Source organism: Acomys minous, assembly GCF_964271855.1.
Source record: "Acomys minous genome assembly, chromosome: 12".
Classification (NCBI taxonomy): Eukaryota; Metazoa; Chordata; class Mammalia; order Rodentia; family Muridae; genus Acomys; species Acomys minous.
This window is the reverse complement of record NC_140493.1, coordinates 3340569-3357476: the sequence shown is the minus strand read 5'-3', so window position 1 is coordinate 3357476 and position 16908 is coordinate 3340569. Positions and strand designations below refer to the sequence as shown.

The window sequence follows — 16908 nt, the reverse complement described above, 5'->3', positions numbered from 1 at the left end:
CTATCCTGGCGGCTTACCAAAGTTTGGAGTTGTTGTAGTAGGTAAGCAGTTTGCGTTAATCACTGTGCCCTTTCTTACAAATAAAGACAAGTTCTCCAGAGCTTGAGCCATAGTTGGCTCCATTGGATGCTGGGCTGCTCTGAGTCCCCTTGGCTGAGATGCTGTGACCTTCAGTGTCTTGCTTCTTCTGAAACGCTCACACCATCTTTTTTAAACTTGTAAATTTTTCATCCAAGTGAAAACCATTACTAAAACAGTAAAATGTTTTACATACTGTAAATATGTGATGTAAATACTGTAATATATGAGATTTATGTCCCAATTTAGCATATGCCCCATACATACGGATGTATGTCATAACTCCGTCCCCTTTGACTCTGTAGCCAAAGTCGCACTAGTGAAGTGTCGAGACTTACACTGGGCCATGATGGCACACCGGGACCAAAGGGACGTGAGCCTGAGTTCTCTCCGGATGCTAATTGTCACTGATGGAGCCAATCCTTGTGAGTACTGGGTGTGGGATCCTGACAGGCCAGGCCTTTTGCTCCTGTTCTATAACCCTTGCTGTTTTCAACCTCTTTGTTGAGATCTAATTTACATATCACAAAAGTTGCCCATTTCACCTGGTTGTGGTCACACCTTTAATCTCAGCACTCTGGAGGCAGAGGCAGGTGGATCTCCTGGTCTAGAGTGAGTTCCAGGATAGCAGGGTTACACAGAGAAACCTGGTTTCAAACTACAGAAGAAACGAAAACAAACAAAAAGATTTTTTAAGTGTATGAGTATATGCCACATGTGTGCACATTTTCTCAGAGGCCAGAAGAGGGCGTCCGACCCTCTGGAGCTAGAGTTACACTAGAGGTTGTGAGCTGCCTTGGGGACAGCACGTGGTCCCTGTGAGGAGCAGCAAGTGCTCTTTAACTGCCCTCTGCCCAGCCCCTCCACACACTGTCTCTGTAGGTCTGCTGCTCTGCACCCTTTTGATGAGTGCAGTCTTGCTGGGTTTGGTCCTCAATGATAGGGTCCTCTCAGTTGGCACAGTCCTTTGAATTGACATGTGGTCCTTCAGAGATGCACCACATGTGCTTATCTATTTATTCCCTGATGGACACAGAGGCTTCTTGAAGCCACGTCTCTCTCCATTTAAATGCTCTTTCTCCACATGAGGCTCGTTGTGTGGAAGGAGTTGGCAAGTGACTTGATTTAACTGGGTGTGTGAACATGGGTAATTTCTTCCGAGCAACAAATAAAGGGCATGTGCAAGAAACTTGTAGACATCATACTGTACTTTCTGCTTTTCTGGATAAGCACAAAAGGCTGGTCCCCCACGTAGGAGACTCAGGTGAAACTTGGAAGCAAGCTCTTACTCCTCAGTGAACGTGCTCATCGCCCTGCCTTAAAACGCGCATGGAGAGCTCACAGAGGAGTCAGTGTACCGCTTAGGGCAGGAGGGACTGCATGTCCGTCCGTCGCCTACAGTGTTGTCTCCAGTCTTGCTCTGTCCCCGGTAGGGTAGCCTTTCTAGACTGTGGCTGTAAGTACTGTCAGGGACCTTTCATGGCCTTCATGAGCAGCGTCCACCACCTGGCAGGCACCCAAGCTGCGTGGCATGGACGATGTACAAGGTGGGCTCTGACAGACAAGAAGGCCACCCGCTCTGCTCGCCTCCTGCAGGGAGGGAAATGGCTCAGCTTCAGGTTGCTCTGTTCCAACTCCTTAGGGTCCGTGTCATCCTGTGACGCCTTCCTGAGTCTGTTCCAGAGCCACGGGCTGAAGCCTGAGGCCATCTGTCCATGCGCCACGTCTGCCGAGGCCATGACCGTAGCCATCCGAAGGTACCGCTCGCCACCCGCTGCTAGTGTCCTTCCTCTTCTTGCCGGCAGTACGCCTTGGGACTGAAATTTTACTTTAATTCTTTTTATCTCATATTTGTGAGTTATTCTTCTATGCTGCTTCTCTTTTGAATCCTTTGCGTCTTAAATTAGACACAGGTTGATCACACCTCAGGTGTGGAAGAGCTGTATTGTTACAGGACACCCAACACCAGCGTGGTCTTTTCTTTTTGCTTTTTTTTTTTTTTTTTAAAGAAAATGTTTGTGTGTATCTATGTCCGTTTAGTCTATGGACACCTGGCACAAGGTGAGGGAGGGGCTGGTGAGCAAAGGCCAGAAGAAGGTGTCGGTGTCCTGTTCTTGTGAGGCGGGTCTCTTCCTGAGCTTGCGCCTTGGCGAGGCTGCCACCTAGCCAGCTGCAGTGACCCTCTTGTCTTTGCACCTTGGACCTGAGATTACAGGCATTCTGGGGACTTGTGGCTTGAGTATGGGGCCCTGGGACCCAAGCTCTAGGCCTCGTGGCTTTGGAGCAAGTGTCCTCGTGACTGAGCATCTCTCCAGCCTTTCCTCTTTCTTTTCTGGTTTTGGAGACAGAGTCTCACTGTGTAGCCCAGGCTGGCCTAAAATTCGCAGTAATCCTCCTGCCTCAGCCTCTCAAGTGCTGGGATTGCAGCATGAGCCATCATGCCTGGCTTCTTGTTTTTAATTTCTTCAAAATTTGCGTGTGTGCGCGTGTGCTTGTGCATACACACACACACAGAGGCACGCGCAGACCCAAGCGTACACACTGTAACAGCAGACGTGTGGCAGTCAGAGAGCAGCCTGGAAGAGTTAATTTCCTTCTACCATGTGTGCCTGGGGATGAAGCTCAGGCCATCGCGCATGCCTGGCCAGTGCCTTTACCCATGGAGCAATCTGCTCAGCCCCTCGTTTTATTTATTTATTTACTTTGTTTGTATGTATGCATGTTTGTACACACCATGCCTGAGGTTTGTTTTTCTTTGTTTCCATTTTAGGCCTGGGGTCCCAGGGGCTCCTTTGCCTGGAAGAGCCATTCTCTCAATGAACGGCTTGAGCTATGGGGTAATCCGGGTTAATACAGAAGACAAGAATTCAGCACTGACGGTCCAGGACGTGGGACACGTGATGCCTGGGGGTACGTTGTGAGGGTGCCATTGAATCTCATAAAGGTTTGACACCAAATTGAGGATGCTGGGCTGAGAACCTTCGCTCTGTCCACCTGTCTTCTGCCCAGCTTAGGCTGTAGGCAGCTGTATTAGCCAAGCAGGGATAACTTGGGAGGCAAGGGTCACTCAGTGTCATTTTGGATATGTGAGAATTTGCCTGAAGGACAGCAAGGATCTTGGCGCCAGGCAATGAATACATGAATACATAGTGAATACATAGCTCCCGACCAACCCCAACAGTAAAGGGGGTATCTCACACAGAGGGGCTCATAAAACAGGAGGCCAGCCCTGGACATTCCAATGCAGTGTTTAGTCCATCATTTCTGCAAGCCACTCTGCTGCTGGGGGTAGGGGTGTGACATTATGCTGGCCCTGAGCTGATGCTGTGAGTTACCTGTCGCAAAGGCACACACAGTTCCTCTTCTTCACATGGAAAGGCATGCCGGTCACTGCCTCTTGCATAGTTGCTGCTCTCAGGAGCGCTGCACGGACCTCTCCATCACGAGGCTGGGGCAGTCCTTCCTCCGTGCACCGGAGTCTAAGAGCTGTGGGTGCCAGGAGCTGTCAGGCTCATGGGTCCTCATACCACTTCTGTTTGCTGTTTCAGTAAATGTGCAGCTCTTCTGGGTTTGCAGAATCCGAGTTGTTACTTGGCACGGTGTCCAGACTCTTGTGTCCTTGTGTCCTCTGTGCATCAGTGTCCAGACTCTTGTGTCCTTGTGTCCTCTGTGCACCAGGCATGATGTGCATCGTGAAGCCAGACGGGCTCCCCCAGCTCTGCAGGACAGACGAAATTGGAGAGATCTGTGTGAGCTCCAGGACCGGGGGGATGATGTACTTTGGACTTGCTGGCGTCACCAAAAACACATTTGAGGTGCGTGGTGTTTCTGTGAGGTCGGGTGTCACTAGGGAAGCCTGCTGGCTGGTGGCACAGCACGGCACGGCTTAGTGGCTGAGACGGTGTCTTCAGGGGCCTGGAGCCTGAGGTCAGTTTCTCCACCACACGCGCCGGCTGCTATGTGAGCTGCCTAGCCTCACTGAGGGCACAGATCCTTTATCTGTTGTGTTTGGTTTTGGTTTTTCTGAGACAGGGTCTCTTTGTGTAGCCTTGGCTGTCCTGGACTCACTTGCAGACCAGGCTGGCCTCGAACTTACAGAGATCCGCCTGCCTCTGCCTCCCGAGTGCTGGGATCTTTTAAGATGAGAGTGATAACCAGACAAGGTGGCTAATGCTTGTAATCACAGCAGTTGAGAGCCTGGGGTCTGGGGACTATGAATTCAAAGCCAACCTGGGCTGCTTAAGAGGAACTTGTCTCAAAGAACCACAAAAGCCCTGGGTGTGGCGGCACACAACCTTGAATTCTAGCACTGGGGAGCTAGAGTCGGGTGGTCTCTGTGAGTCTCTAGAGTGAGTTACCAGACACTTGCTTTGTCAGGTCGCTGTGAAGGACAGGGGCTGGGAGATGGTGAAGCGCCAGCTGGGTACCGTGAGAGCTGAGATCTCCAGAAGCCAGGCATGCCAGGCATGCGCCCTCATCCCCAGGCAAGCCACTCAGCTAGGCTAGGGAACTGAACTTCGAGCCTTCACACATTGCACACACAGTGTGCATCCCACAGACAGGCAGCCACACGTGTACATGTAACCTTTTGCAGGGGTCAGAGTTTGTGCGCTGGGGCTCTGTCAGGACAGGGGCTGCTGCTGTAGCTGGGACTCTCGAGGCAGCGCTTCCTAGGAGACCGTTCTGCTTGCCAGGCTGTGGTAATCACAAGTTGCACTGGTGAGCCTGCAAACGAGAATGGGTGTCTGGGGTGCCTCTTAGGGCGCAGAGGAAGTCCCCACACTAGATGGGGCTGACGGGAGCACTGCGCAGAGGAAGTCCCCACACTAGATGGGCTGACGGGAGCATTGCGCAGAGGAAGTCCCCACACTAGATGGGCTGACGGGAGCACTGCGCAGAGGAAGTCCCCACACTAGATGGGCTGACGGGAGCACTGCGCAGAGGAAGTCCCCACACTAGATGGGGCTGACGGGAGCACTGCTGACCGGCACCTGTTTGAGGTGGGTTTTCTGTTACAGAGACTCATTTGGGTTTCTCAGGTGGTAGGACAGGGTCGAGTAACTATGTTTCAGCCATTTTGTTCAGAAATAAGTGCATATGACTGGGCACTAGCCATCACCGGTGACAGCATATGACAGTGCTTCGTGTGATCTGCCATGTGTTGCCTGAATGAGGCTCAGAACCTGCCTACCGCCATTTCTGCCTAAAACAGCAGAGTGTGAATGACTGGTGTCTGTTTACACCAGCAGCCCTGTGGTTTCTGTGACCTCAAGGGTTGTTTCCTTCATATCGCAGTGTGCTCCCGAGGTGTGTGCACATCACCGGCGTCTCTGTAGGTGTGTGCACGTCACCAGCCTCTCTGTAGGTGTGTGCACGTCACCAGCCTCTCTGTAGGTGTGTGCACATCACCAGCCTCTCTGTAGGTGTGTGCACATCACCAGCCTCTCTGTAGGTGTGTGCATGTCACCAGCCTCTCTGTAGGTGTGTGCACGTCACCAGCCTCTCTGTAGGTGTGTGCACATCACCAGCCTCTCTGTAGGTGTGTGCACATCACCAGCCTCTCTGTAGGTGTGTGCACATCACCAGCCTCTCTGTAGGTGTGTGCACGTCACCAGCCTCTCTGTAGGTGTGTGCACATCACCAGCCTCTCTGTAGGTGTGTGCAAATCACCAGCCTCTCTCTAGGTGTGTGCAAATCACCAGCCTCTCTCTAGGTGTGTGCACATCACCAGCCTCTCTCTAGGTGTGTGCACATCACCAGCCTCTCTCTAGGTGTGTGCAAATCACCAGCCTCTCTCTAGGTGTGTGCACATCACCAGCCTCTCTCTAGGTGTGTGCACATCACCAGCCTCTCTCTAGGTGTGTGCAAATCACCAGCCTCTCTCTAGGTGTGTGCACATCACCAGCCTCTCTCTAGGTGTGTGCACATCACCAGCCTCTCTCTAGGTGTGTGCAAATCACCAGCCTCTCTCTAGGTGTGTGCACATCACCAGCCTCTCTCTAGGTGTGTGCACATCACCAGCCTCTCTCTAGGTGTGTGCAAATCACCAGCCTCTCTCTAGGTGTGTGCACATCACCAGCCTCTCTCTAGGTGTGTGCACATCACCAGCCTCTCTCTAGGTGTGTGCACGTCACCAGCCTCTCTCTAGGTGTGTGCACGTCACTAGCCTCTCTCTAGGTGTGTGCACGTCACCAGCCTCTCTGTAGGTGTGTGCACATCACCAGCCTCTCTGTAGGTGTGTGCACGTCACCAGCCTCTCTGTAGGTGTGTGCACATCACCAGCCTCTCTGTAGGTGTGTGCACATCACCAGCCTCTCTGTAGGTGTGTGCACATCACCAGCCTCTCTGTAGGTGTGTGCACGTCACCAGCCTCTCTGTAGGTGTGTGCACGTCACCAGCCTCTCTGTAGGTGTGTGCACATCACCAGCCTCTCTGTAGGTGTGTGCAAATCACCAGCCTCTCTCTAGGTGTGTGCAAATCACCAGCCTCTCTCTAGGTGTGTGCACATCACCAGCCTCTCTCTAGGTGTGTGCAAATCACCAGCCTCTCTCTAGGTGTGTGCACATCACCAGCCTCTCTCTAGGTGTGTGCACATCACCAGCCTCTCTCTAGGTGTGTGCACATCACCAGCCTCTCTCTAGGTGTGTGCAAATCACCAGCCTCTCTCTAGGTGTGTGCACATCACCAGCCTCTCTCTAGGTGTGTGCACATCACCAGCCTCTCTCTAGGTGTGTGCAAATCACCAGCCTCTCTGTAGGTGTGTGCACGTCACCAGCCTCTCTGTAGGTGTGTGCACATCACCAGCCTCTCTCTAGGTGTGTGCAAATCACCAGCCTCTCTCTAGGTGTGTGCACGTCACCAGCCTCTCTCTAGGTGTGTGCACGTCACTAGCCTCTCTCTAGGTGTGTGCACGTCACCAGCCTCTCTGTAGGTGTGTGCACATCACCAGCCTCTCTCTAGGTGTGTGCACGTCACTAGCCTCTCTCTAGGTGTGTGCACGTCACTAGCCTCTCTCTAGGTGTGTGCACATCACCAGCCTCTCTCTAGGTGTGTGCACATCACCAGCCTCTTGATTTACTCAACATTAGTCTCTTGGTTTATCTTGTTTAAGGATTCGTACAGTTCATTGTTTTGAAATCTCCCCATTCATTCTCCTCCCCTGCTTCCCACATTGGGCCTTCAGCACAAGGCCTGGCGCATACTAAGCGCATGCTGTGCTGTACTGAGCTGCCTTCCACGTCCTTTCTTCTTCTTCTTCTTCTTCTTCTTCTTCTTCTTCTTCTTCTTCTTCTTCTTCTTCTCCTTCTCCTCCTCCTCCTCCTCCTCCTTCTTCAAGATTTGTTTTGAGTTAAGTTCTCATTCTGTAGCCCAAACTAGCCTCAAACTCTTAGTAATTCTCCTGCCTCAGCCTTCACTAGGATTACAGGTATGAACTACCACAGCCAGTTGCTCTTTCTTTCTTTCTTTCTTTCTTTCTTTCTTTCTTTCTTTCTTTCTTTTTTTCTTTCTCTCTTTCTTTCTTTCTTTCTTTTGGTTTTGTTTTGTTTTGTTTTTCAAGACAGGGATTAGACTCACTCTGTAGACCAGGGTGGCCTTGAACTCACAGAGATCTGCTTGCCTCTGCCTCCCAAGTGCTGGGATTATAGGCTTGCGCCATCATGCCCAGCTAAAGTACTACTTCTTAAAAATCAGATACTTTTTTTTTTTTTTTTTACAAACTATGCAAGCCTTTTACCTTTTTCCTTTTGTGTTTTAGGTGATTCCAGTGACTTCTTCGGGTTCTCCTGTGGGAGACATGCCCTTCATCCGGTCCGGACTGCTGGGGTTTGTTGGGCCGGTAAGTGACAGTTTCCTGTTGATTTTACTATTTATGATCTAAACACTTGAACTTGAATTCAGAGAACTGAGCAGATGGTGAGTAATTGAAGAGGGTTACCGGGCCCTTAACAACAACCGCGATTGCTCATCCTCTGTTTTCTTCTTCAGCCAGTCTCACTGCGTGGCTCTGGCTGGCTTGAAACGCCTGGACATGCCTGCCTCTGCCTCCCAAGGACTGGGGTTGAAAGTATGCAGGCATTTAACTACTGTTTAGATAGGTTGTATAAGAATGTGGTAGGGGGCCTGGGCAAACCCCTCCCCCCAAAATAAGAATGCTGTAGGAATAAGCTAATGTTACTGTGTCCATTGTCTCAGTGGCCCCTTCAGACTGAAGCTTGTATGTACCCTGTGTTGTTGTTGTTTCGTTTTGTTTTGTTTTTTTGAGACAGGGTTTCTCTGTGTAGCCGTGGTTGTCCTGGACTCACTTTATAGACCAGGCTGGCCTCTAACTCACAGCGATCCGCCTGCCTCTGCCTCTTGAGTGCTGGGATTAGATGCGTGCGCCACCACGCCCGGCGTATCCTGTGTTTTCTAACCCTCTCACTTATTCATACAACTACTGTCTTTGGCTAGGTCACATGCTGTGAGAAGTTAAGAGCTCTGGGAAAGGTTACTTCTGTAGCCAAGGAGAACCAGAGTAGGGCGTGTGCGGAGCATTTTCTTACAGATTTTCAACAGTGCTCACCCTGTAAATTCTTAGACAATAATTTGTTGCTTGCTTGGCAAGTGGTATTTATAAGTACTGGTTTAGAGAGACTAAGACCTAAAAAGCTTGTGCCCAAAGGACACGCGGTGAGCTTGAGGAGTCCATGAGGAGGCAGAGGCCGGGGGCTGAGGCAGGAGGAGTGCTGGGCAGTTGTTACCCTTAAGCTCATAGCCCACATCTGCCCCTTCTCCTGGTACCTGTTCGGTGCCCGTGAGAGCACACGGAATTGGGTTCTTACGAATGGCCACGCCCACCGCACTGCAGCCTCAGCTGTCTTGGCTCTTTACCAGTGTAGTGTCAGATGCCCAGCTCTTGAGCTTCTTGGTCTGCTTTTGAGGTCCAGGATGGAGCCTTACCTACCGCCTGTCTGAAACACAGACTGTAGCCCTGTTCTCTAAGGACAGTCTCTAACCTGTGTAAAGTTTCCGGTTGTGTCTGGTCTGAGCTAGTCCATGGTCAGATCTAGCTGTAAGAAAGATGGTGTAAACATCATGTCCGCTAAGCAGCCTCACTGTGGAAGGTGTGGAGAAGTAGGTGTCCCTTCTCTTTTTCTTTAAGATTTGTTCTTAACGTGTTAGTCTACGTGTGTCTACACACAGAGCAGAGTTGAACGCCCTGCATTTGGAGTTACAGGGTTGTGAGCCACCTAACATGGGTGCCGAAAACCACACTCAGGTCCTCTGTAAGACCAGCACATTCCGTTAATACTGAGCCGCCTCTGGAGCCTCTGATTAACACCAGCAGACTGCTGGCAATGGCTCCCTTTGGCAGTAAGAAAGTTGCTGCCCCTCTGGCATTGTAGTTGGGCCAGCAGCTTCCTGTGCGTGCGGGTTCCGTCTTTCTGACTTAGGCCAGTCACTGTGTGGCACTACAGTGTGCTCAGAAAGTTAATGATGGCGTTGCCGTGGAGACAGCGGGCTCACGGAGTACAAGTAGGTAGCTGAGTGACTACTGTGAGTGAGTGTAGGGAGTGGATCCCAAGTGGGGTTAGGTCCGTGGTCCCAGCTGCGGCTTCTCTCTTGTCCTTCCAGGAACTGCATCCGGAGCATCTGAGACCTTCCCCATGCTGCCCCTCCATGCTCGCAGCAGCTGTTTGACTTCCCTCTAATTCCAGTAGTAAATAGTAGTAAATAAATAACCCTTTTCTCCCTGTGGCTGGGAAAGTAAACAATGTGTGTGTGATCGTAGTTTCTTCCCCATGAGATTTCCCCTAAGAATAAATATGAATGGCGGTTTCATCTCTTATACACTGTTCAGATGTCAGTGGGTGCTGGCTGATGGCTCAGCAGGTAAAGACGCCTGCAGCCAAGCCTGACGACCTGAGTTCAATCCCCAGGACTCACATGGCAGAAAGAGTGTACTGACTCCTGAGCGTTGACCCTGACTCCACAAGTGTACGGCGGCACACCTGTGCCCATTCAGACACATGCACACAGCTGTAATGTGACTCTTTAAAAGACCTCATTGGCTTTAAGGGGCTACTTTCTGGCTAATTCCAGAGGATTTCTTTTATTTAAAAAAAAAATCTGTAAACTATCATTATTTTCTTTCATATAAACACACATTTGTTGTGGTGTCGGGAATTGAACTGTGCACATGCTTCACAAGTACCTTTCTTAGCGATTTTTGGGTTTGTTTTTTAAATGAGATCAACATGAAAGCAGGAGGCGTCTGCTGTGCCCTTTAAGCTGTGGGCTTGAAGGTAAAACTATTGCTGCCTTTCAGGGGAGCCTGGTGTTCGTGGTTGGGAAAATGGATGGATTACTCATGGTCAGTGGCCGAAGACACAACGCAGATGACATTGTTGCTACCGGACTGGCTGTGGAGTCCATAAAGACCGTTTACCGTGGAAGGTGAGTGCTGTGCGGGGAGAGCCGCCGCCTGCTGCCCCAAGCTGAGCTCTGGTCTCCAGGTTCTTCGTCCACAGTGTTAAGTTGGCTGGGGTTAAAATAACAGAAGCCTGGCTTTAAGTATGTATCCCACAGTGCCTGACTCTTTGGCTGGCAGAAAGGAATGACACGTGACCATATTGGTGAATCAGAGCCCCTTACTATTTGTGGCATTCTGAGGACTGAGGAGAATTCCGGGACAGAACATTATGCCTTCTACGGTTCTGCGATGGTGCCATCCAGGCCAGTGTAGATGGGTGCCACTCTGTAGAAGTGCACACCTAAGACTTTCTCAGTTCTAACTGAGTTATTGTATTTTCCATGTGGAGACTGAGATAGCAGCTGGGTTCTACAGACAAAGTCGGGCCTTTTCTTTTGCTTATTAATTCAAGGAAAGGCATCCCAGGAGTTCGCGGTCACACAAGATTGTTGCTACACAGGTGTGCGCCGTGCTTGGAGCATATGCCCCAACCCCATCCCTGACCTTAGTTACGTAAGGAGGAGGATGATGTGGACATCAGAGAACCAGCTCCTGCACGGTGTGGTTTCCGCCATAGCGTGGCTTCCCAGGAACAGAGCTTCCTGGACCCAGACCCACTGTCTGTGGTCGCAGTTGTGTCCCCAGTGTTAGCATGGTGGCTGGTACATACTGCTCTGTGCGTGGCTGCTGTGGGCAAGAGGAAGGGGTCCAGGCAGCGGGCAGCTCTGAGAGGACAGGGTGCAGGCAGCTGAGTCGGCCCTGCGGCTACTTCCCATTTTTCTGCATTCCTTCAACAAAAACCCACTGGGTGCCAAGTACGCACTACTTTTCTGGCAGTGAACAAAAATGTGTGCCCTCATATTCTCATGACAAACACAGAAGCCAGGCAAATGGCAACATAGAGACACGACAGAGCCATGAGTGGTGTGGAGTGAGCACGTGAGATGGTCTGGGAACGCCTCACTAGTAAGGGGACATTTGAGCGGAGACCTCCCTCAGGTCCGGCCCCATCCTCCCTCCCTTTCTTGGCCTCGGTCTCCCTCGCCTGTGTCTGACTGTCGCTCCGCTCTCTGCTTCACCACTCTGCTCCAGGCACACTGGCCTTCTTGCTGTTCCTCAAACCTGCCAAGCTGGTCCCTACCTCAGAACCTTTCCGCTTTCCGTTCCTCCTGCCCGGAATCCTCTTCCTCCAGATCTTCGCGTGGCTCGCGTCCTCACCTCACTCAGGTCTCTGCTCCAGTGTCCACTCCCCAGGGAGGCGCTCCCCCAAGCACCCGTACCCCACTCCGCTGGGCCCGCCCACTTGCTTCCTGGTGCACATCACAACATGGCTTCATTTTCTGTGTGTTCGTTGGTCTGTCTCTGACACGTGAGCGAGCGCCACAGAGCCAGGAACTGTGCCTTGTTTGCCACTCTGTGGTGCTTCGCCCATGCGGTTTTGGTTTTTATTTTAAGTGACTCACTTTATCCTGACTCGGTGATGACGGTTTCACATTTTCTTTCTACCACTCATGTCTGGGTGGTACGGTCGGGCTGGTTCCTCTGTGCTCCGGCTAAGGAGAGCAAAGAGGATGGTTCTGCAGGGACACTGATGTGTGTGATCTGTCTCTCTTAGAATTGCTGTGTTTTCTGTGTCTGTATTTTATGACGAGCGCATTGTGGTGGTGGCAGAACAAAGACCTGATGCATCTGAGGAGGACAGCTTCCAGTGGATGAGCCGTGTGCTGCAGGTGAGCGCCTGGCTCTGTGCCTGGTCTCAGGTTGCTGCTACTGTAGGCTGCCAGATATGCTGTCTTTAGAAATTACGTTTGAACTCTGTGAGTTTGAGGCCAGCCTGCTCTACAAAGTGAGTCTAGGACAGCCAAGGCTACACAGAGAGACCCTGTCTTGAAAAACTCAAAAGAAGAGGCTGGAGAGATGGCTCAATGGTTAAGAGCACTGTCTGCTCTTCCAGAGGACCTGAGTTCAATTCCCAGCACCCACATGGTGGCTCACAGCCATCTACAATGAGATCTGACGCCCTCTGCTGGCCTGGAGGTGTACGTGCAGACACAGCACTCATACATTAAATCAGTCAATCCTTAAAAGGAAACCTATGCAGGGCTGGAGAGATGGCTCAGAAGTTAAGAGCTACTGTGTTTTTCCAGAGGTCCTGAGTTCAACTCCCAGCAACCACATGGTGGCTCATAACCATTTATACTAGGATCTGATGCCCTCTTCTGGTATGCAGGTGTACATGCAGATAGAGTGCTCATATACATAAAATAAAAATAGTTAAATTTTAAAAAATAGAATTTGAAGTCACCACTATGAGCTACATAGTAAAACCCTGTCATAAAGAACCAATAGTAGGGCTGGAGAGGTGGCTCAGAGGTTAAGAGCACTGCCTGCTCCTCCAGAGGTCCTGAGTTCAATTCCCAGCAACCACATGGTGGCTCACAACCATCTATAATGTGATCTAATGAACACTGTATACATAACAAATAAATAGAAGAAGGAGGAGAAGAAGAAGAAGTAGAAGAGGAGGAGGAAGAAGAATCAGTAGCAGCGGCAGCGGCGGCGGCAGCAATAGTAAGGGCCTGGAGAGATAGGTCATCAGTTAAGAGCACTGGCTGCTCTTCCAGAGGACCTAGGATTGATTCTCAGCTCCCACATGACAACTTGCAGCCATCTGTAACTCCATTGCTGCAGTGGGCACCAGACATACATGTAGACATAGTCGTACACAGAAAATAATGAAAATTCACCAGGCACAGTGGTGTAAGCCTTTAATTCCAGCACTTGGGAGGCAGAGGCAGGTGGATCTATGAGTTCAAGGCCAGCCTGGTCTACAAATTGAGTCCAGGACAGCCAAGGCTACAAGGAGAAACCCTGTCTCGAAAAACCAAACCAAACCAAATAATAAAATAAGAACAGTAAGGGTCTGAGACACGGCTCAGCTGATAAAGGCACTTGCAGTGCAGGCCTAATGAACTCAGCTCAACCCTTCAGAACCATTTAAAGGTAGAAAGGGGGACCTGACTACACAAAGTGACCTCCTGACCTCACAGCACTGCGGCATCTGTGTGTGCGTACAGTCACAGTTTTAAATTTTTTATTCACTTAATCCCTTTACTGCCCAATCCCAGTCCCCTCCCACAATCATAATTTTTTTAACTAGGAAAAAAGAAAAGTATTTTCATGACATTCATATATTCAAATTGAAACCTAATTGTGTTTTTTAGAATTTTTGGTGTGTGATGGTAGAATCTGGTGGTTGACTACACATTTTTCTTTTATATAAAAAAGTGAAATGCCTGCAAGACATGACCCAGAAAATAGCTACAAGACCTTACCTGAAATCCTATGAAAAGTCATGTGAGGCTGGGAATGTTGGCGCACACTGTTAATCCCAGCCCTGTCTCCTTTAGACTCTTGCCTCAGCGTCCCACTGGAGACTGTGGGCATCATGGCACCACCACACCCACTCACAGGGGAGACCCCCCCCATTCTGTAACCTTATTTAACATTCAGCAGGTTAGTTTTCACACAAATTGACTGTAGATTTTTTAATGTGGTTGCCAAAACATAAAAGAGCTTGTCTGTGCATGGTGTGGTGGGCACACCTTTAATCCCAGCGCTCAGGAGACAGAGGCAGGAGGATCGCTGTGAGTTTGAGGTCAGCCTGGTCTATAAAGTGAGTCCAGGACAGCCAAGGCTACACAGAAACCTTGTCTCAAAAAACCAAAAAAAGAGAAAGAGCAGACTTGTCTGTGGATCTTCATCCTCATTACATCTTCTGGACACACGGACAGGTTACAGTGCGGAACATTCCTTATTCCTCTGGTCCAGATGCTTTATTGAGCCTGGTATCAGTGTGCACACCTGGAGTCCTGTCTGTGTCATCACACATGTGCACATCCTCAGAGGGTCCAAGGGTCGTGCTTCTTGAAGCGTTCATGGATGTACTTGTGGCTGCTGCCGGTGTGTTCTCAGGCGCCTCCTTGCTGACGGCAGAATGGCCCTTCTTGCCACCCTTCCTTACTGGAACCATTCTGCCAGGCACAAATTAGAAAGGAAGAGCTCAAAGGATTGTGGGAAGGAAAACCGGGTGGCAGTATAACTTCCAGGTCACAGCAGAGTGGGCAGAGAGGCACCGATGGGCGTATGTGAGACCCTGGTGGTCACCGGCTGCCATCCTGGGATGGATAGAGGAGACACCCAGCAGTAAAATGGCGCTGTCACGGTAATCTCACGGCGTGCTCTTCTGTGTTTTCCAGGCAATCGATAGCATCCATCAAGTAGGCGTTTACTGCCTTGCTCTGGTGCCTGCCAACACCTTACCAAAAACGCCACTAGGTGGGATCCATATATCTCAGACCAAACAGCTCTTTCTGGAGGGTTCTCTACACCCATGCAACATCCTCATGTGCCCACACACCTGTGTGACGAATTTGCCAAAGCCTCGACAAAAGCAACCAGGTAATAACCTAGCCTCTAGCTGTGACACTGCAGTGCAGCTCCAGAAGCCGGTGTGAGTCTGTGTGGGCTTAGGCTCCACGAAGACTGATGACACAAAACAGTATAAGCCGCAGGCTGCTGCCGTGCCTGGCAGCTTCTCCTCTTGAGTGGTTTGCCACAATGATCAGAGTCCCCCGAAGAAAGAGGGAATGTCACGTGGCTCCTCAGCACGGAGCTGAGGCCACCCTTAGTGTCCCTGTACCATACTGGCTTTCTGTGGGGCTCATGGCAAGAGTTGCCTCTCTTTCCGCCATAGCTGCTGAAGTTTGGTGTGGGCCTACTTCTGGGGGTCAGAGATTCTCAGGAGTATAAGTAGAAGCACACAGCATGCTTCCTGTTGGCCATTGTCCAGGTACAATCCAAGAGAATGTGAGTTGCCACATGGAAAAGAGAAAAAACACAAATCACATTCACCTTCTTGCCTGCTTTCTGAGCAGACGTCACAGGGCTGGGAGAAAGCTGAGGCACCACGGCTGATGATCAGTCCTCTTCAAATACATGAAGTCCAGCTGCTTGCAGTTCCTGCGCTTAGAAGTCAGGATTGTCCTATAGAGAGAATTTGAAGCCAGCTCTATGAGACCCTGTCTCAAGAAAGAAAGAAAGCCAAACATGGTGGCAGAGGCAGGTGGATCTCTGAGTTCAAGACCAGCTTGGGCTACATAGTGAGTTAGCTACAGGCCAGCCAGGTCTACACAGAGAAACCCCGTCTCAATGAAAGAGATAGGGAAGGGACTTAAACTGGCATGGCCTAGGTTGTTAGGACATCTTTTCATTACAAGGGAAGGTAATATGGCATCCGGTAAGCATCCTGTGTGTCTGGAAACATCAGAGCCAGAACCCAGCCTCTCCAGGCACCCGGGCGCTCCCAGTGTGTGTTAGCCTTCTAATGAGTTTGGAAGGGTGAGAATGCAGAGTGTGGCTTTTGGATGTGCTTTGTATGGTGGCCGTGCTGAAAGGTGACCGGCACGTGCAGTGGTGGAGTAGAGCCAAGGAGTCCTAGACGATGTCGGCGTGCTGCTCACTGAGTATGCTGTGATCTGCTGTCTTAAAGTCCTGTCACACCACTCATCACTTCTGCATCGTAGAAACAGCAGCTTCTGCTAGTGAAAACAGAGGGTTATGGAGGCTAGCATTCTGTCTGTTTGTTCCCTGGTCCTTTGTTGTTGGGGCTACCGCTCCAAAGAGCCAGGCTGTCACACAGTCTGTCTGACTAAGCGGAGCTCACATTACGTGGCTTACAACTGCAGTAACTCCAGCCCCGGGGATCAGACACCCTCTCTGGCCTCCACTGGGTACCACACACATGGCACATGTATATGCACGCACACACATACATAGACATAAAATGAAACAATACAAAAGGTCTTGACACACATTGCCTGCATAGGCATATGGCACATATGTAAAATACATGTCACGCAGGCTGTGGCTAACTGGAAGAGTATGTGTTTAGCGTGTGCAGCCCCTGGATTCAATCCCTAGTACTGAAGAAACACAGACTTAGACAAATGCTTCTCATCTCAAAATGTGTTACTTATTAAAGTCTTACATTTATTTACTCTGCGTAAAATCCTATTTTAAGCAATAGTATGGGTCAGTTTGTTTTGTGAGAGAGGATCTAACTATATCCCCCTAGCAGGCCCTGAATCACAATCCTCCTGCCTCAGCCTCCCCAGTACTGGGTTAGATGGCCACTCCACACTCACCGGTAACCTTTTAAGTTTTTTGTTTTTTTCATTTTACATCCCAATTGCAGCCCCCCTGTTCTCCCAGCTCCCCCCCACACCCGTTCCTCCCTCTCCTCTTCCTCAGAGAAGGGGAAGAGCTCCCCGTGGGGACCAGCCCACCCTGGCACATTAAGTTGATGCAGAACTAGG

The 16908-nt window shown here is 50.4% G+C and overlaps 1 protein-coding gene and 1 long non-coding RNA gene across 3 annotated transcripts in view; one reads left to right on the top strand and one right to left on the bottom strand.

Annotated features, from left to right (window-relative positions):
- The window catches only part of DIP2B (disco interacting protein 2 homolog B), a 182019-nt gene that overhangs the window by 131600 nt on the left and 33511 nt on the right, over window positions 1–16908 (top strand). For both annotated transcript variants that reach the window (XM_084751454.1, XM_084751453.1), the window contains 8 exons: window positions 384–503; window positions 1721–1835; window positions 2849–2988; window positions 3757–3893; window positions 7835–7915; window positions 10388–10515; window positions 12147–12261; window positions 14791–14992. In XM_084751454.1, the coding sequence (XP_084607580.1) occupies window positions 384–503; window positions 1721–1835; window positions 2849–2988; window positions 3757–3893; window positions 7835–7915; window positions 10388–10515; window positions 12147–12261; window positions 14791–14992 (1038 nt within the window). The remainder of the gene's footprint in view (window positions 1–383; window positions 504–1720; window positions 1836–2848; window positions 2989–3756; window positions 3894–7834; window positions 7916–10387; window positions 10516–12146; window positions 12262–14790; window positions 14993–16908) is intronic.
- LOC311580185 lies at window positions 13285–16734 on the bottom strand. Its single transcript, XR_014773387.1, has 2 exons — window positions 15446–16734; window positions 13285–14565 (listed from the first exon to the last, which is right to left on the bottom strand). It is a non-coding gene; the product is annotated as an uncharacterized lncRNA (long non-coding RNA).